Genomic DNA, 21256 nt, shown 5'->3' on the forward strand with positions numbered 1-21256 from the left:
ACCTAAAGGCGCCGACTTGGAAATTTAGGCAGATTAAAAGGACGGCCAGTGCAGCGACTGCCCCTGCAGCAGGTACATCTGAGCCATGCATGCAGAGACACCCGTGCTACTACAGTTTACGGCCTTGCATATTAAAGTAACCTTGGGAGCTTTCAGCTTGCCTCTCATTTCAAGCTGCAAGATTTGGTGGTTCAGAGGCTACCACAAGTGCAGTTCAGTCACCCCTGCTAGAAGGGCAGCACTCTCTGCGGAAGGGATCAACATGAGGCAGGGGGTGGTAAGAAAATAAAAACTAAAATGCTTCAACCACCCAAATTAAATCTAATTTCTTTAATTTCTGAATCAACACTAATACTATTCTAGTATTTCGAGGTATATGATGCAACTTCTCATGGCTTCAAAAAGCATTGCAGGAAAAAAGCTACTAATACTTTACTATTCCACTTAGAACAACATTGGCCTATTTAACTACAAGTTTTTGCAACCTTAACCACTACTGGGATCTATAATCCCTTAGCAGGTTTCCCACATAAATTTCATGTAGAGGTCACACTAAGTACTTCTTTTTGCATTTGTAAATGTTCTTGGATCATAAATTAGCCATTTTGTTATTACAGGGATGTTGTACACATTGTAAATGTGAAGTATTTTGAATCTGGAAAAGGTGATGAATAGTCAAGTATCTTTTTTTACAATACTTAGTGAAATTACTTTTTATACTTCAATAACAACCTAAAACTGTTCTTTTAAAGAAATATGATCAATCTGTCAAGGCAAACCCAAGTAATTCTGTAAAGCACAAAATACAGATGAAAAACAACAGGTCCTTCTCTTTACACTACAAATATTAAGAACACCTAATTAAAGCATCTGTAATTTTGGTTTCAATGTTTCAGTTTAACCCTACATGGACAACACAAGTTCAAGGATGCTCTGCACTACTTTAATTGCACTTTTCCCCCAAAACGGGACTTGATGTACAAGTTGACTCTAGGAAAATTAATCACTTTGACCACCCTACATGAAGTCCTGGTTTAACAGAAGTCAAATGTAAAATGTGGGCTAGCATGTGGGTACACAAAGTTCCCTCCCCTGGTAACATCATCCATGTCAGTGGTGCTGCAGAGGTTCACACTGGTTTTGACCCATTATTCTGACGGACACAAATGGGAGGCCACATACAGATTTTTGATGCAGTAGCTATAGAGCAAGTTTTGCACCTCAGAAACACACAGAAATACATATACTTGATATCTCTATACATATGAGCTGTGTGAAAATGGTTCTAGCTACAGGTTCATTACAAAGACTGTTAAAAGAAAAAAAAACCCAACAAACAACCTAACAACTGCACTCGATCCAGAATTAAAGTAACTTGGAAAAAATAGCAACTTCTTTCAACTCTGCACGTAATGGCTAAGAAAAACCTTTGAGATAGCTTAGTCACTTCTTTGCAACTTGAAGCTTTTTTCCTTTTATTCCAGGCTTAAACAAAGTTCAGTGGGGCATCAAACTGCCTCAGTTTTAAATTACAGTCTGTACTTTAAAATAGAATGCATGCACCACATGTTCCTGAAGCTAGAGGGTGGGAGTGTTATTCACTGAAAATTGAAGGCTTGTTGAGTCAATAATCTTCTTTCACAGAGTAACAATTTTCAGCTAAAATTTCTTGACCCAAACAAAGGAAAACAAGATCATTCAGTTATTTTACAATGTTGCAGAAAAGAGAAAGGAAAAGTGGGAAAGAGGCACACCAGTTTTATCCTATTTGATGTAAAAACAGTAGAGAATTTAATTCACAAGTATTACATACTCGCATTTCTCCCTTGTTCACAGTTTACCACACTCCCAAACAGATATTTTCAGGCAGAGACATGAACAACTTCAGGACAGATTTGCTATCAGGTACTACACACATCTATCAGCCACCAACAGCATTTGCCTCCCAAGAATTAAAAATTGTCAATTTATAGGATTTTTTTTTCTTTTCTTTCTCAAATCACAACCAATACTCTGTATTTTTAAAATAGTGCTTAAATTTAGATCAAACTTTGCATTTGCTTACCTGCAAAGAATTCAACAAAGATTACAGAAAACCAGGGTCACTGCACTGTGTTCTCCTTTAATACTGGTTTGTCCTTACAAGAAGGGCTATAGTGGTAATTAATATTTACACGACGGTAGTAACCCATGTAAAGCCCACAACCCTGATCATGATTAGGGCTTACTGGACTAAGCTGTGTGTAAATGTCACCAGAGTCCCTCGTCCCAGTAGTTTAATCTCAGAGAAAAGAAGAGTTACCTCCTGCTCTCAATCACAGTTGCCAAATGCTGGGAAGTGTTTTCCTGGTCTATTAAGACTTCACCCATTAAAGGCATTTGTTCAGGGTGTGCTGTTGCTTGAGATTACTTTCCAAGCTACTTCATATTCTAGAAGTGGGACAGAGAATCTGGATTCCCAAACCCTCCCATGTATTTTTCTCATAGCCTACACCTACTGAGATCCATCTGAAATGATGCTGCTCCATGAGCCAAGAGTATCTAGTTTTGGATTTAATTCACTAGCAATTCCCAACAGAGGTCCTCTGAAATCTAATTTAGTACCTGCCTTCTACAACAAAAAAGGTGTGTCAACCAGAAGAAAAACTGTCCAGCACTCTAAGTATCTTTCAGAGGCTCATTAAAATGAGGTAGAACAGAACTGTGAAGCAGTTAATAAAATCAGGAGGGGATTGCTGAGGTGCTGTTTTCCACGGTACCAAGCATAATGAAACAAGACAACTGACATCTTAGAAAAGTTTATCTGTCCAAGCAACAGTATGTATTATTTGAGCTCTGAAGCTCATACAACTATGACATGTAGAATTACAACCAAATTTGTCAGGTCATAGCACTGCAGAAGACTCAAGTGGCATTCTACCTCTACTGCTGGCTAGTATTTAGTTTTGCATAGGAATTGCTCTGCCTCAATGAAGATCAAGATGCCCCAGAGGCATATATTTTACCTGTAGGTTGCAACAAAAAAGCCTTAGCAGAGGCTGGGTGCTGTCAAAAAGCTTGGCAACCTTGGGCCATTCGACCTCATGGCTCAAACCAAGCACGCCTGACACTGGGCAAGAAAGGGCCTTATTAAAAAAAAAGTAACAGCAAAACCAGTAGCACTTTAATACTCATGAAAATTAAAAAAAAAAAAAAATCATGTTTTCTGCTCCTCATTCTATCAACACAATCCAATGTGAACATTTATAAATGCCATATTAAAGACAAAATAAAGGATTAGTCTTCATACACACACGGCCTACTGCTGACACAAGCTCCTTTACTGCAACAACAAATCTGCAGATACATCCTTTGGAAGCTTTTTCCTGTAAGTCTGCTCCAGCATTCTCACAATAGAAAAAAATGTGTATTTTTCTGTTATCCCTTAAGTCTTGATAAATATGTTCTGTAGTAGTTGTTCTCCAGACAGTTTCATTCAGGCCTCTCCCCCTTTATTCCTCCCTCCACTCTAATAAGGAACAGTTTCTGTTTATGACTTCCTTTCCTCCACAGAGTACCTAACTCCCGTGTTTTCTCAAAGGCTTGAGATTTCCTTCTAATTGTGACCCCAACAAAAGTGCTTGGAGCACTATTCTGTGCAACTTTTCATTTGGGCTCTCAGTGACTCCACATGGTCAGAGACCCACAGGTCAAACCCTCCAGATATCAGAGCAGTTAGGAGAAGGAAAGCAAGCATTGTATAGAATCTGACAGGCCATTAGAAGTAGCTAATAAAGCCATATTTTGTTTGTAGCCATTTGTTACCAACCCACATTACAAATTTGTCCGCTTTGAACTTTATGGGAACATTCATGCCAGGACTTTTATATACAATGTGTGAAGGAAACGGAACAACTACTGAGCTGTTTAGCTGTGCTTACTGTGACACAAACCTGCTGAAAAAACTCCCCCAAAGGGTGACACAAGCCAGCATTCAGTGCTGCAGAAAGTGGCCAGCTCCTCTTCGAATCCATCAAAGGGAAATTCTTTTTTTAAAGCCACATCAGAGAAAACCATTCACCATTTAGTATTACATCTCTTTTGTTGTTTTTCGACACTTGTATAAGCTTGCTATATAGCTGCTGTGATTTTACACAATGCCCTTAAGAAATAAAAAGATAACGGGCAAATTGTATAAATACCAGAATACCATGAAACAAGACATAACTAAATTTTATTAAAAGCCTAACACCACTGCTATAATTTCAAGCTTCACTGTACAGAGGCAACTTACTGACTACTACCCTGAAGAACCACATTACCCTAAAAACAAGCTTAAGAAGCCATATTGAGTATACCAAAATGAAGCTAACTAGGAATACTGAACAAGGAATAGTGATCAAGGGTTTTCATAAGCAGTCTACAACAGAATACAGAACTCTCCTGCTTCAGGGAAAAGCCACCATATTCAAACCATTACCCCAAATAGACTTATATTAAAGCTTTCAATGTATGGATCATCAAAAAACCCTAGCTGCTACATACAAAGAATTGAAGTTGTTTTTAAATTTGAAAAACAAAACAAACAAAAACCCCACAACCAACACCAAAATACAGAATTACAGTAGCCTCCCTTCCCCTCCATATGAAAACAGCAGTGTTTTTTTGGTATAGGAAGTGCTCTCAGGTTATGCATCAAAGCTTTTCAGTAATTAGGTGTCTCAGTAACAGCATTTGGGACCAACTTAGAGTTTAAGATCAGTGGCCAAAATGGTTAACATTCACTGTTAATACAACCAGCTTACTCATACCTAGAATAATTATGAGCTACTAAATATACCAAACACTCAGGGACACAGATAATACCCAATACTCTGCTTAAATACCATGATGCTGGAGATAGGAGAGAGCATGGATTAAAAGTAGGACAATTGTTTAAGAAAAAACACAGGGAAATTAGCAGAACATTAGTTGATAAATAACTTTACTTCTCTCTACCCTAATAAACACTGTCCATGAAAAACTGGGAGACAGAAAGTCCTTTTTAGTATCCTTGCTTTTTAAACTAGGTAGTTGTTGCCAAAACAGTTCAATGTCCACCGGAGCTACTATTTTTAAGTTAACTGCCAGCTTCAATTTTTGAGAACTGTTCAGACAAATTAGTTTGTTTAAAAACAGGTTCCTGAAAACCTGTCAAATTAATACTAGGTTCAAAGCAAATGGATATCTTTTCTCATACCAGTTTCCATAGATTTCCCTGAGACTTGCATGTCTCAAAAGTCATGTAAAGAATTTGTAGCACATATACTCTCCTAGATGCAAAAGATGTAACTTTAAAATGCTATGAAGATGTTCATTGCCCTTTTTTAGGGATTTACAATTGTGCCATGTGCCAGAGGTAATAAATACAACATACTACCAGATTTCACAAATACATGTGATATCTTGATACAATAAACTTTTCAGAGACATCCCTCTGCCAACCGCAAATAGATACATACCCAGTGAACTGCAGGAAATATCCTACATGTTTCTGATACATTATTCCAAGCCAGAGGTCATACAGTTTATATAAAGTTTTCATCATTTAAGCTGAACATATTCTAGTTGGTTTAAATTCATGCTGGTTTATACCAACAAACAAGAAAATCCCCAAACCACAAGGAGCACACAGAGACAGGGCTAAGTACTTTGTCCATTATAAGACCTTCAAAAATGCAAGTGGCTGCAATGTCTTCACAACATATATTCATTTGTGCTGTTTCCCCCACAGCAGAATGCATAGAGCTCAGAAAAGCTGATAAATATTAGTCCAAATAATCTCTTAACCAAAAATCAACCTAGACTAAGTATTGCTGTCATTTCTGCTTCTACACTTGCGTAGAAATAGATAGTAGCAGAATTAACATGTCAAACTCATTACTGATGATCAGGGTTTGGAACAGACGACTCTTGGTAACAGTATTCTAAACCAGAATCTACTGAAAATATTTGAAAAAGGACACAGAAAAAAGCCTCCTCTTCACCAGATTGGTTTGTGCAAGTATGGAGCTCCTAAAGTTAAAAAAATCAATCAATTTCTGCTATGCAAATACACATGTAGAGAAGCACAGAACATATGTGTGAATAAATAATGCTGTTCTGAACCAGAACAGGCCCAAGTCCACTCATGTACAAACTATCTGTTACCATATTTTTAAAAAGAATTTTTCATCAACCTTATTTGGTATTTCTTCTTTCACTAATTCTCATCTGCTCATCCCAGATGCAAAAAACTGGTATGTAAAGTGCTTTCAATTTTGAAATACTGAAACAAACATTATTTTCTTACTGGTAAGCTTGATGGTCTTTCTTGCTGGATTAGATTCAAGTCTTCATGGTTAGGCTTTCCTGGGGCCATAGGGGGTTGAGATCTGGTTCCATAGCCTTCCTGAGACATTTCCTGCAACAACAGTTGTAAAAGAATTATTAACCTGGCTCAGTAATTAAAATTAAATCTGCATCACAGAAGGGTAAAAATACAACAGCTGAGTGCTGATGTTTTTTTTGATCTGAAGTTTTTGCTAGTTAAACCTTTCTGATACAAGTATCAAGCCCACACGGGTACCACTATGACATGTGCTGTTTGTAAAGAAAACCAGGGAGCTGAGATGCATGCCAACAACCAGCAGGGAATCATACCACTGGGACATGGGAAAACACACAGAACCAAACCTCTTAAATAAACAACCCCATTTTACTGTAAAAGAGTAAGTAGCAAGCACAAACGTTCATCCTTTTCTAAGACGTATTCTCAAGCGTTTTGATAAAGCAGTGAGCCAGGTGGAAGACTGGACTTGAAAACAGGATTGCAATCACGCTGTGTAATCAGACTCCTGTAACAAGCCTGGATTTACCATCAGTACTGTTGGCGCAAATTTCAAACCCTGGCCATCAGGTCATAGCACAATTGCTGCATCTACTGGAGGCACATTCTGTCTGCAGGGTTAGAGGGCACACGTGTTTGATCCAGAGTAGCTCCAAAGCTCATACCAGTAACTTGGGGATTTTCCTCCCTAGACATGCCCAAGCAGTCGTAGTTGGTGGCCCAACACAACACCCACCGTGCACGAGTGGGGGGGGAACAATGAAACAACCGCCTGTCCTGCAGCCCATCACCCACCCCCCAGCACAAGCTCGTTTCCCAACACATAGATACTTGCCCCTTGCAAAGCCTTAAATTCAGGCTTCATTTTAGCTTCTATAGCAGCTTCTACACCAGCTTCTTCAGGGAAAACAACAGAAAGCTTAATACTGACTTCAGCATGTATAACTGGCAGGGAAAGTTGAAGAACCAGTTCCTGCTAGAAAAGGTATCTCACCTTTTTCTTTGTTTTTAAATGATTTAACTCTCCTCTCCCCTTCCCTAGTTTACTACCAGTTCGGTTTGCTTCAGCCACCCTCAGGCCTTCGATTTTCTGGTGTATTTGAAGCAGGCAGGAGCTGCAAGGCACAGAAGGACAGGGCAAGCTGCCCTCTGCCCCACCCCACCATCACCTTGCTGCTGCCTGTGCAGGACTGCTCAGGCAGGCCAGTGCCCACAGCCACAGCTGCAGCTCATGCACAGACTCCAGAAGGCAGCTGGCTGGCAGAGCAGGAAAGCTTTCTGTCTCTGGTTTTAGCCCAGCTTCTGACAGAGAGAAATTTGTTAACAACTGTACCATTTCCATTCAGCCCCTTCCACCCATTTGGACTCTCACAGATTATTTTAAGGGATGCAGAAAATTCAATGGGGCTAATTAAACAAACCTCAGCAAACCTGATACGATATAAACCCAGCAATAAATGACCCTATCCCTAAGCCTGTGCCAAGTAAAATCAAGAAACACTTAAAAGGCCAGCACTTCAATGTGGTTACCAGCAGAGGGTAACAATTAGGCTTAAGGGTGACAAAGGCTGATGGCTGAATGATTATTATCCCCTGTGACCCCCCACACTCCCTCCCGCCCAGATTTCCACTTGTCACACAGCTCTCCTGCTGCGCACACCAGCAGGTTCCTGTGGATTAACAGTGAGGTTTAAAATCAACAAATGGCACAAGGCCTCCATTCAGCAGCCTTCACCCCAGTACAAAGGAGTAGAAAGGTGCAGGACAGCTTCACAATAGGCAAACAAATGAGCAAACCTCTGCTTTCCTTTTTATTTAAAAACGCGCACGCACACACACACGCACGCACACACACACGCACGCACACGCACCACGCTCACGCACGCTGGGGTTGTCACTACACAGGCATTTGCAATAAACCCGGCAACCCCAGATTTTAACTTCCAATTCATCCTTCAACGCTGTTCTTCCTAATTCTTAAAAAATTACACCAAATAAAAACCACTTGTCAAAACAACAACAAAAACCACACAGTTATACCAAGAGTGGTGAAAAAGGATGAATGGAATACTCCGTTTAGGAGATGTCATTGTAGAAACTCAATTGTTCTTTTTTCCAAACAGACACTACAGGATTTTGCTGGGGAGCAAAACATGTTTTATATTTTGAAAAATCAAGAGCCATTACTTCCTTACAAAGTACCAAGCATGGGTTTTCCCACATGTTTGCAAGATTTTAACCTTGCTTCTTACTGAAATTTCCAGGGAGACCAGAGCAGGAGAGAGAAGAGACAGCATGCTTTCTCATGAGAAATAGTGCTGCTTGAATGGAATTTACTTTTACCTGAGTATTTGAAGACTATGTATGAAATATCTTTCCACACACTGAAGAGCACATTAAAAACCCCAGACACAACACTCCTTGTCTTTTCAGATGCACTGTTTTCATACAGCCTTCCTATCTGTCTATAGAAAAATCAAATCCATTTGCTCAGTTCTAGGTGAGGTTTGGAGACACAGAGACATCTGCGTTTGTTAATGATGCAGGCACCTGTGCACTCCAAATGGGACTGAGATTACAAACTCTTTCTCACATTCTCTGTAAAGCTATGTAGATACTTGGATCACTAGAAACTTGGAAAGAGGCTCTTGAGAAGCAAAGGATCAATTTGCTCTCAGTAAGCTGCAGGCATGGGAATCTCCCAGATGAAATATGCATGGGACTGTGTGTATAATTTTTTCTGTTTATACACATGTAATGTCCAATAAAAACAGTCCATTTATATCCTAAACATAATGATTAAATAATAGCATATTTCACTAAGAGGTTGGCTTCATAACCAAAGTAGAGCTTAGTATCATTTTCACTGAAAAACAGAAGAGAGAAAATCCCTGCTGCCTTTCTTCAGTTCCGCATTTGGAAATTTTGTTAACATACAGCATATTACAGAATAGCTATAACAGATTTTGAGAGATAAGTAAGAAATAAGGACAGAAGTATTAGAGTAAATTGTCTGTCACAGAGGAGATGCATGGAATTGGCAATTCTTGCAGCTTTGAAAGGTCATTTTTCTTCCTAGCACCTAGGAATGGATTTATCAGGGACAGCACAGAGGCAACATAATGGTAAGAGGAACATGTTACCACGTTGCTGTGCTAATGTCATGGCTGAGGAATTCCCCATTGATACCGGGGCTCAGTCTTCTCCTGGAATTCCAGACTTTTTGTTTGACTCCCAGTATTTCATCCATCATTGACATCAGCTTTCAAAATAAAGCTTATGATTTTTTATGAATCACAGAAAATCCTTCCTCCCATAGATGAGCATGTGTGTAAGAAACCCAGGCTTTTATAAACAGAAGGCTACAAGTTTCCACTCAGAACTTCCCAGCTTGGCACAAACCCAATCATATCATAGCTGTTACAGCACAAACTGTCAACAAAGTTGTAAAATAACCAAAGTCAGGGTTTCCCCCATCAGATTTTAGAAAAGCACAAGGACAAATAATCAGCAAGTCATAAACATATACTCAAAATAGCTGAGGTTTAGACTTTTTTAGGCTTTTAAAAACACATTTATGATTAAAATAGGTAGACAAAGAAAAAAGGACTAGACACAGCCGAAAGCCTATATACTGGGTAAGCTGTTCAGAAATTGATCCATAAACAATTATTATATTTGGGAAGCAATGATAATAACAACAACAACCAGTTGCTTATCATCCACAGAGTCTGGACTAGTTATTCACCTCCTATTTATGTACACTTTCAGGTTTTTCTGCATTTTGAGGTATACGGAGCTCAAGATTTGTGTAATCGAAGGAGTAAGGGAAGAAATGGTATATTTTCATCCCTCTTGTTCTCTATTACTGTACTTATAGACTTTCAAAGTCTCTGATTCTGGTGTGGGATTTCACTACCACAGAGGTTTAAAGTGACAGAGTGAGCCTACATACTGCCTGCAGTAAAGTCGAAGGCTTCTTGTTCCTGCCTCCCACAATTCTTGCATCTGGACACACGTCCTTTAGTTTGTATAGTGGTCCTTATCAGACCACTTTGTTAGATGGTGCAACTTAAAACTTGCCAGGTAAGTAACCCTTTCCCCCTCAGCTTTATCATAGCTTACTGAGTAGAGCTGGCCTTGGGAAGGGCTGGGTGAGCAAGAGAGGAAGGAAACTTCCCCTCTCTGGCAGAAGCCAGCCGTGAACCTGGCTCCACACTTGCAGGAGTCAATTACACTGCAATCACTTTGGAGCAGGCCACTGCCAGACAACTTTTTCCCTTTTTCGTGTGCAATGGTCATTAGTGCCATGCTTTCATTCTCTAGCTGGACCTAGCCTAAGACAAGCAAGCCTGTCCACATGGATGTGTTCTCTGCAAATCTGAATTAATACAGTGCTGAAAATGATTGAAACCATGTAAATGAAATGCACATTTGTTTTAAGTTTTTGCCGAAAAAGATTAGATCTAATTATTAAATAGTTTGAATTATTTTTAATGGAAAATGAAAGCACAGTGAAAATACTAATGTTTGAGGGAAAACCACATTTAAAGGAGGGCTGGGTGAGAAATGTCATTCAGGCTTCATTCATTTCTACTGCAGTGTGTTTCAGAGGGATAACATGACCACCCAGGAAGATAAGTACCATGATGGTTAAACAGAAAGATAATTTATTGAAAAAATTATGCTAGAATTCAATCTGAAAAAAACTCATTGAAAACTATTTTAGCCCATGTTCTTGATTCAGTGGGTTAATCTTAAGAGGACTTCAAGTGTGAGAGCAGCAAATTCTAAAGCAATGTGACAACAGCAAAACTGAAAACAAATGTTAATTTTTTTTTTTTTTTTTGCCTCAGACCACTTGAGAATGGAAATCAGAACCCAGTAGAGCAGCCAAGAAAAATGGACAGCCCTACAAACAAGAGTATTTTACTCATCTCTAAAGGAATACCACGGAACAGAAAGAAGCCAAGTGACATGATAGGGACTATGCTCAAAGGACAAGCTGTATTACGACTCAACCTAGCACCTTTTCAATATATGTAGATAAATAAGTATCAACACAGCTCCCTCCTTCTACTTTCTGCACTAACAGACTATAATAAAGAAGAAATTACTTACCAGATTGGTGATATATCCCTAAACAGCCAACTTCTAGCCCAATCCTAATACCTAACATGTCACCTCCCAAGCTGTATATTCTGTGGTAGCACAAAACTACAGAGGCCAGCCAACCTGTTAGAAGAATACTGCAGGTAAGGCTGTGCTCAGAAAAAATGTTATGCCCAAGGGCACAGGCAACACTGAGTCTCACTCAAGGAGCCCTGTGGGGAACAATTCACTAAGGACAAAAAGAGCAGAGACGTTTGCTTGAATCCTGGCCAGATGGACTCTGCAGAACCATCTGCAGGATGTAGATGGACTCTTGCAGAAGTTCTTGGGTCAAGAAGAAATACATACATATATATCTTGAATTTTATGAATCAGAAATGGGGAAGGAAAAAATGAAATAGAAGCCTGTAAAGCCTTGAAGAAAATTGGTATCTTGCAGCTGGAGAGCACTGTGCACAAACCAGCAAGCCTCTCGCTTTACAGGAGGAACAGGTGATTGCAGGAAAAAAAATTGTTTTGTCAGTCCCAGCACCTATTAAACCAACAAAAAAGAAGAGCGTGCTAACCACCGGAGGTGGATTACCAATGCAGTCTGGTAATCCTCTTAAACACGCGAGTCTGTGTTTACGTGATGAACTGAATAAACCCTGTTCACAACCAGAATACGTAAATCATTTCAAGTCAACCCTCCACCACCACCACGGAAACCTGAACGGAGAAGGAAAGCAGCGGTCCTAAGGCTGGCATCTCCCTCAACATGCTGACTGCTACTTCAGTGGGACTGGCCAGCAGCAACTGCTGCTCTTTCAGGTTGTTATCATTTGCCCACAGTCAAGCCAGGGGGAGGAACATGCCCTCAGAAACAAAGATGATACTCTGCCTCACCAAGTTAACTTTAGTCTTCAGCATCTTCACAGGTACTAAAGGGAATCAACAACTTCAGAAAATTGCCAAAGCGAAATAAAATTAATTTCTTCTTTCTCAAAGAGGAGAAATTAATCCAGAAATCATAACAAATTTGTAAGAGAAAAATTCTACCATGTACATGGACACATTTGGAAAACCTGCCAGTTTGCATGCCCCAAGTGCAGACCAGTCATTGTCTGTAAGACATCTCATCATCTTCTTCAATGTTAGTAACACTTTCCCTTCCAAGACATCTGCAGTTTCTTTCTAAAACTTACAAATTTCTAGACGTCCTTTGTTAAGCTGATTTAAAAAAAAAATTCACAATGGAAACATAATTTTCTCCCTTCACAATCCCAGTTATCATGAAATGATATCTAATTGAAGTCATAAGACACTGCAGAGGGAAGAAAAAAATACACTATGCAGCAGGTGATGCAAAAGATACTTAACTTAGGTAAGCAAATATATTATTGAGGGCCAGTTCATCAGAATTCTCTGGAAGTTATTAGCAAGTCAGTCTACCTAAATATCAAAGGCTTTTTGCTGCAGAATACACTGAAAACATTTTAAGCACAGTCAGGGTCAAAAAAACCTCTCTACATCTTACAGGAAGATTTTTTTTTTGGACAACACAGCTTCTAGTCACATATTAGGTAACCTGAGCCAACTAACAAGACAGAAGGGTCTCTCTTCCTAAATGCTCTAGTCCATTTTCACACGTGTCTTGCTATATGGCCTCCAGGAGCCACATTAAGCAAGTGATGCAGGAAGAGCTCCAAGATGAAATCATTCTCAGAAACCCTTATCTTGCTTTTCTCTTTCACCAGTATTGCATTCCATGGATCACAGAGCATATCAATAGTGGATTTAATCAGAAACAAGACATTTCTTCTTGTTTTCCTTTCTCATAACGTGCCACAAGAAAAATAGGCCAGTTTGATGTTTGTATTAAAATGTGACTGCTGCACACTGCACAACCTGATAAACAGCTGTCAGCTCTTCATTTACAGGTAAAAAAAGGTAGGATTTTGTTCTACAGATCCAGTTCCAGTGTAAATAAAGAGATGAGAGAGAGTCCAAAGAAGCAATCTGAAAAATATAACTTGGAAATGAGAAGTAAAATGATCGTTTTATTTTCATGCATTTTCCCATGTTTACAGAGCGTTTTTGACTTTTCCTAAAAAACCCACAAGGCTTGACAGTCCAACCACGCTTTCATTTTCCACACCCCCTCTTTCCTCTCCCTGCCATTTTTTCACTGACAAAGCTATATTTAAAATAGAACAAAAAAGTTTTTTAAAAAAGAGGTCTGCCTGGTTTTGCATGTCCTATTCTTTATAGTCACTTGGGACAGACTGCTAATGTGATGACTTACAGATTTTGTGCCATCCAGCATCCTGCCCTGCCACACTAGTCCTTCAAAAACTCCAGGAGGAATGCATCGCTTCAGCAGACCCGAGACATGAAGCTGGGCTGAGAAACAGATCTGCACCCCAAAGAAACAGCTAAACCCGGCAAAAGGTGGGAGAGAGGCAGGATTTAAAACCTGCCATTTTTTTAACTCTGGCTGCTGCAGAAACAGAGAGCTGGGGGGCTCTGTGCCCCAGAGGGCAGCAGCCTGCCCCAGACTGCCTGCTGCCGCTGAGGAAGCTCTCCCAAGCATACGGCTCACTGGCAGAAATGAGGTCAGAGCACTGCCCGCAGCTTAGAGCGGAGCTGAAAGCCTGAAGCCAGCTTACAGAATAAAGAGAAAAGCTGCACCAAGAGCAGCTGCTACCTCTAGGCTAATCGAGCTAGGTACCCAAGAATGAGACTTCCTCACTCAAGACTGGGAAACATTACTTCAGTGTTTTCTTACGGGCACGTCTGTGTCTGTGCTTTGAGGTAAAAGCCAGGATTTCATCTAAAGGCTCATGAAAACCTGCAAATCAGTGAGGATTATATTTAAAAAAACACAGAACGGAGAGGTTTGCTTCCTAGCCCCTGTCCTTCATATATAAAGCTATACTGTATTACAGACAATTTGTATCACAGTCCAGTGACACCTGCTAACTTAGTCTCTAATACCACACCACAGAGAGCCCTTACATAAAAACTGAAAGGAGATTTACCCACTGTTTTATCAGCAGTACAATCATAGGAGGAGGAACTGAAGCTCAGATGCAAAGAAGTCTGTAATAGACTTGGGAAAGAAGGCATTCTCAAGTGGTCTCTCCCATTTTGGTTAACTTTGTTTTACAGTATGTGAAAACGTTAGTGTGTTACATTTGGGGCTGGCTGCTCCAAGTAGAAAATTAGCTGCGTTACCATCCTCCCTTTCTCTTCAGTCTGTGAAGACACAAAGTATTTGTGCAAAAATCTTTAAATCCAGCCCACCACAACGAACAATATCTTAGTCCAAGGAGTGGGAAAAGAACAGTAATTTCCAAAAGGAAGCGCCCACCAGAAGGAATTCAATGGACTGCACAATACAACAGTTTAAAGCAACAGCAGTAAACTATTTCTTTATTCTTTTGAGATAGAAAAGTCTTCACCACCATCACCACAACCACAATTTCTCAAAAGAAAATATTCCCAGCTGAGCTGGTGCTGGGAGTGGCAAGAGTAGGGAATAAGAGGGTGGTGAACAAATGAAAGAAGTGGTGAAAACTTGAAACTCTGAGACCAGACCACTGACTACTCTTTAATACAGCAATGAAAAAACAGTGACACTCATTAGAAGTTGGTAAAGGATTACTAGGTAATAAAGCAACAATAATCCTCTCTCTTTTTGTGAGGGTGAAGGAGAACAATCTTCATGAATTCTGCAGGCAGAGACCCAAATCCCAGACTGGTAATAGTTGGTTATTTAGCTTTCTACCTAAAAACATGCATGTGGAAAATAGTTTCTTGGCAGTCAGTGATAAACATGAGGAAGACACAAAGAGAGAGGCTGTGTTCTTCCAGAGCTTGATTTGAGGGACAGCTCACCAAGACCAACAGTTGTTCTCCTGTCTTCCACAACATAAACACCAAGTGGTTTTGTCAACGTGTAAAGGTAAACTTGTTTTTTAAGTGGTATCTTATTTATTTTGATTTGCTATTTCATTCTTTGTTGTACGTATCTGACTGCAACAACTAAAACACCCTGTAACAATTCAGCTGCATGCTCCAAAATCTATTCGAAATCCTACTACAGTAGGAAAAGGTGTCTGCAAAAGGGAAATACTGGAAAGGATAATGAATGCACATGAAATATATGCTGGTCAATATTCTGATAATACATTGTCTCAACAACAAAATCCCAATGCAAAATACAGAAAATAAAACTAAATATATGTGTACTGAACAGCTTCAATTATTAACGAAAATGCATGCAGCCAAAAAAATTGCAGTGTTAGACTTTATGCCAGGAATATGAACAAACTTATTTTCCCTGCCTCTGAGGAATATAATATGTGTTAATTTAAAGGCCGTAAGAGAATACTGCTGTAGTGCAACTGGCCATGAGGTGTAATTTACAAGACCACTGAAATTTGGAATATATACTGCTCATACAGAACTAAAACACCAAACCAACCAACCAACCAAAACAAACAGTAAAAAACCCCCAACTACTTAAGATTTATTAGTAGTTTTTAGACTTTACAACATGATCACTTAATTCAGAATGCTATTCTATTTGCATTTTAGAATTGTTCTTAGAATAGCATTTGTGCCTTTATATTCTAAAATATTTGCCTAGATAACTTTTGTCAATGAACAGCCATCAGATTAGTGGATCACAAAATAAATTACAATTACATGATCAGGTATCTTTTGATAAACTCACTATTCTGTTTAACTTGCTGCTAAATTTCAAAGGTATGGGTAAAAATATTTCTGGGATATTAATCTAGCTCTCAGAATAACATTAAAAGAAAACTCTTTTTGAGTAGTAACGAGAGTGGCATGGGGAGCAACAGTAGTTATGATCACTAATCTCCTACAACAAAATAGTTTTATCAGCCTGCATTCCAGTAGTTTTACTATCAAGTTAATTAGTTGACTCCTATGCTAATATCTAAATGCCAAGCAATTAATGGCACTGAACTATAAATGGCTTTTCTTTGCTCTTGTAGAGTTATTTTATAAAGCAAATGCAATTCTGTCACTTCACTGATTTAATGTGGGCTTTGTGAGGTTAATATTCCAAAGCAATTGCAAAATTAAGAACTGCTTTAATTAACCTTCTGTGATTTAAATACTGGGAGAAATCAGAACTCAGAAACTTAAAGTAAGATCACCATCACAACAACAACAATACTTTGTGGATCAAAGCCAACTCACTGATTTGATAACTTTAAGAAATACATTTGGACACGTGTATCTTAGTGTGTTTCTAAACTCATTAAAAAGACCTATCTCTAAGCATAGCATACTAAGTCCATGATAGATTCTACGTAATTTTTGTAGTTGAGCTGAAAAAATGTTTCTTTTTAGGATTATTTACTTATAAACACTGGAGTTTTTAGTTTGAACAAATGATTCAGCACCCCTGCTTTTTGCACTAGAATACTTTGTGAAGATTTTTGTTATTGACATAGGACACTGCTCACTAAATCTACAAACTGACTGCATGTAAGTAACTGACCACTTAAAATTAAAGCAGCAAAACAGGACTTCCCTCTTCCTAGGAGACTAAGTTTTCTCTCTTTCCAATTTAGCTGAATGGGGGCTTTTATTCCCAGAGTTTCGTTATGATATTGCATGCTAACTTCATTTTTGTACATGAAAAAAATTAACTCAGGCCTTTCAGCACTGCATACCTTTCAAGCACAAAAGCTGCAATATGTCTGCCAGGATCAGAATGATACAAAAACACAGAAATAAAAACTAAAACCCAGCAAGATACAGGTGGTCGTGAACATTCCTGCCAAACAGGTTTGCAACGTGCGCTGACCTATCTCCTCTGACTATGCGGCCAGGTATCATCAAACCCCCATCAGCAGCAGATGCCTGAAGAGGTGCACTTGCTGGTTTCTCAGGAAAAGAAAGCTGACCTTCAGAATTCCTCCTTCAAATGGAAAAGCCTGCTTTCAGCAGAAAACCATTAAGACATGAAGACAGCAAAAGAACATACATGCTGAGGAAATGTTTAACTACAATGAGGGAACTTGAAACTGAAGGTGCTGTTAAGTTGTTGAGACAACTCAAGAGGCAAACAAATTCTTTCACTGACAGTCCTTTGGAAGATTATAAAACAGAAGTATAAACAAGCTTGCTACATTTTATACATGAACAGTAGTACCACTTTGCAAGATAAAGTACTTCTCCTTTCCCAGTAGTATCACTTAACAAATCCAAGTTACTACAAAGACCGCTAAGTGTAAAGGGCAGTAATACATGCTAACTTTAACAGCTTCAGGCCTAACAGACTGGAGCTGGATTTTTATTTGCATAAATTGATAACAATGTCTGTAAACACTTTCTTTAAAATATCAGGGCCAAGAAAGTCTTCTCTAAATCTGAATGCATATTTTTGGGTTTGGTCAACAAGCCTTCAGCAAAAACAAGCCTACGCTGCTGTGGCTGCTGCTCCATGCCATGCCCTCAATTTTGTGTTTGTGCTCAGGTGTGAGTTTACAGACAATTATATTTTCTTCTTCTGCCTGACTCTATTCCTTCTAGCTACTCGGCTCTGGAAGATTACTCTCCAAGTCTGACAAGGTAACACCTATTAAGATCTTATAAATACAGAGAGAAATCACTGTGGGGAAAAAAAAAGAGAGAGGTTTGATGCATTTCCTGGCATGATACAAGCAATGATGAGCAAACAGAGAAGTCCACAAATGGACAATAATCAGCCATTCCCACTACTGGGGGAAGATGTAGCACAGGAGTCAGTTTCACTGAATTCCTGAGCTGAGCTAAGTTACCTCCACCAGATAAACAGCCTTATGCTTAACACTTATTTGCTATCATAGCACTATCATGATTATGAAGTAAGACTTTATAAAAGCAGAGATCTAACTGGCAAAGATTTCAATCAGTTAAGCACTCATTGAACCTACAAGGGTTCAAACCTCTCTTCTCCTTCCTGAAAATACCATCTGCTTAAGAAAGGCTCAAAAAGGATAAATCAGTTTTATGCACAAGTTCAATACAGTCCCGAAGTATTTCAGCAGTTCTTAAATCACTTCAGTGTTCAGCAGGTGCTGGTCACTGGTGGCTTGCCTAGAAGCTAGGATTTAAGTCGTGGTGTGTGAGTTTGGAAGCCATTTGCTGAAAGCCTGCTCCCCTTCCCTGCTCTCCCCACGGCCAGATGCAAGAAGCCAATACTGAACTCTGCCTTTTGGCATCTATCTGACCTCTCTGAAGCACACTGGCAACAGAAGGTTCTGCACCAAAACTGATGCCTTCATACAAAGTCATACTATTGGTGTTCCAATTGTCTCTAATTTCAGCTCCCCTCAGAAGGGAGGCTGAAAAAGCTGGCAAAGTGTGTGTGTGTGTGTATATATATATATATATATATATATATATATATACACACTCATACACCTGTATGAGTTCCTAGTGTCATGAGCCTGGGATTAAACGTTTTAAAGGAATTACTTCTCCTTTGTACCTCTTCACTCTGGAAGGAATATAATTCCTCCTAAGTCAAAAACAAGTCCAGCATTTCAGAATGGAGTGAGTGTACACTGAGCACTAGGCGTCTCTGTTGCTGAGACGACGAAAGCCATGAAGGATTTATGGTACACAACAAGCAGTGGTGTCAGCCACTGCTGCTGACAGCAGGCAACTATCTCTTCTGAACATTAAATTTGATTATGAGTTCCCATATAACTGTAATAGCCAACTTCCACAAAGAATACTTTCCTATATGCCTGGCAGCAAATGTCAGATTAACATACAAGCGTGTTCTTTCCCAGATTTCCTGTGGTTCATAACCCAACAAATATTAAGTGCAACCACTCATCTAGTGGTAGAATGATTACATGAATGACACAGAAGTTTAAAAAGGACAGAAGGACAAATGATTTTTATTACAACTTTAAGACATACACAGCTGCATGGCAGTCCTTAAAACAAATTTAAATTGAAGTCTGAAGGATTTGAGACTAAACTACAGTTCAGTCAACCGCTACTTCTGTGCCAATTTCTAGTAGCTTAAGAGTGAAGATTTTATTATAAAGAGTAATTGCATTAAGGTATACAAATTTGGACTCACTGAGGACTGTCTGTATTCCTTACAAGTGAATTTGGTATTTGCATGTACAACAGTTATTCCTATTATTACAATACTATTTTTGTACAGTGTTACACCCCAAAACAGCTTGACAATGTTAATTAACACATTGCTTATTATACTGTTTAAAGAACTTCAGCAGCTCACATTGAATTTAAAAACAATAGTTCATCTTCACTGTACCAAAATCACTTTAATAATCTGGTGCATTTTGCCACAATACAATTTGTTCTGTTTTCATGACAGTCATACAGATTGGACATGAAAACAGATTAATTAGTTTCACATTTTGTTCACATTTTCAAAGACTGTTTCAAATCAGGAAATGTTTTATCTGTCCTACCTTGCACTGACTCAACACTAGAAACAGATGTCTGCAAAAGAACGTTCTCATCATCATACCAAGCTTAAAACTGAGACTAATTCCAACCATTGATCCCAGTTCAGGGAAACAGAGCAGCCCCTTATGGAACCATCAGTGGTCTCCAACCCTCTGCCTGGAGAGGCTGACCAAGGTGTCACCAGAGATGCTTCCCACCTTCTCATGTACACTGCATTCCTGCTTCAGATGCCTTTCTACCTGGAACTACTAAGAGAATTCAAGAATTCCTACTGGCTCAAACTGCATTTGTCCCCCAGCCCAGTCTCAGAAAAAAAACCCCACCGGTCAGTCTGCTCTTTATTTGTCCTATACAGTTTGTGTTGGAAAAAAATCTCACTAAGATCAACAGATAAGGTACATTATTCTGGGGGGCAAACAAGATTTTGGCCAGCTTTTAGAACATTTAAATAAAACCTATGAGACAGTGAGAGAGTGCTGTTTGTTTGTTGTTTATAAAACATTTTGTCCTTTTAAGTAAAAGTAGACTAAAGAGTGAGCCTGAACTACTTAAAAAACCCCATAGTAACCACAACAAATGATGCACAAACACACACAAACTCTTCGTGCACACAGTTAACCAGAATGACCAATGCCCCAGAAAAGGGCACATGCACGCCCCACCTCGAGGACCTGCCACACTTTTGTCCCATTTAATCTTATGCCTGTACATGAGAAAAGGGATCAGCATTCTATTCTGGAAACTTGCAAGCAGAGAGCTTCCAGGAAGGTGTAAAACAAAAGATGACTTCATTCAGGGTAACAGCAGTAGGTGTAGAATAGAATCACTATTTTTGTTTAACTAAGAGTGAGACCATAACTATTCTGCAGATCCATTTCATCTGTCAAAAATTGATATGGTCCCAATTCATAAAATAACACAATAAAGCTTAAAGGCACGATTCTATTTCGATACATATGAACACATGCTACATAAAGCAAGGAAATATATAAACATGGCTGTTTACAAGCCAGTTGGAAAGCATAATAACCAAAAATATACATCACACTATCTTAACAAAATAATGTTTAATGATGACAGTTTAAGTTTGCAATTACATGACATTCTTGAGCAAAATATCACTTCTACTTATGGCAAAAGATTTAAAACTGCAAAAACAAGTGAAGCATTTATTCATTTATATGCCATTTCAAGATGAAAAACCCTGCCAAGGGCAACACTATAGCAGTGTAGCACATCCTTCTTTCTCTTTTTTCTTTTAAAGAGCAGTAAAGGTAAAAAAGAAGAAGAAGAAAAAAAAAACCAAAAAAAACCCAAGGCAGTATCTACATCTAC

The 21256-nt window shown here is 39.0% G+C and overlaps 1 protein-coding gene across 5 annotated transcripts in view; it reads right to left on the minus strand.

Moving 5' to 3' along the window:
* Positions 1-21256, minus strand: part of ARID1B (AT-rich interaction domain 1B) — a 324700-nt gene that overhangs the window by 218809 nt on the left and 84635 nt on the right. For all 5 annotated transcript variants that reach the window (XM_066179044.1, XM_066179043.1, XM_066179042.1 and 2 more), the window contains exon 4: positions 6311-6421. In XM_066179044.1, the coding sequence (XP_066035141.1) occupies positions 6311-6421 (111 nt within the window). The remainder of the gene's footprint in view (positions 1-6310; positions 6422-21256) is intronic.

The sequence above is a fragment of the Chamaea fasciata genome, unplaced genomic scaffold (genome assembly GCF_029207755.1).
Source record: "Chamaea fasciata isolate MVZ Bird 193981 ecotype frontalis unplaced genomic scaffold, bChaFas1.0.hap1 SCAF_3, whole genome shotgun sequence".
NCBI lineage: Eukaryota > Metazoa > Chordata > Aves > Passeriformes > Sylviidae > Chamaea > Chamaea fasciata.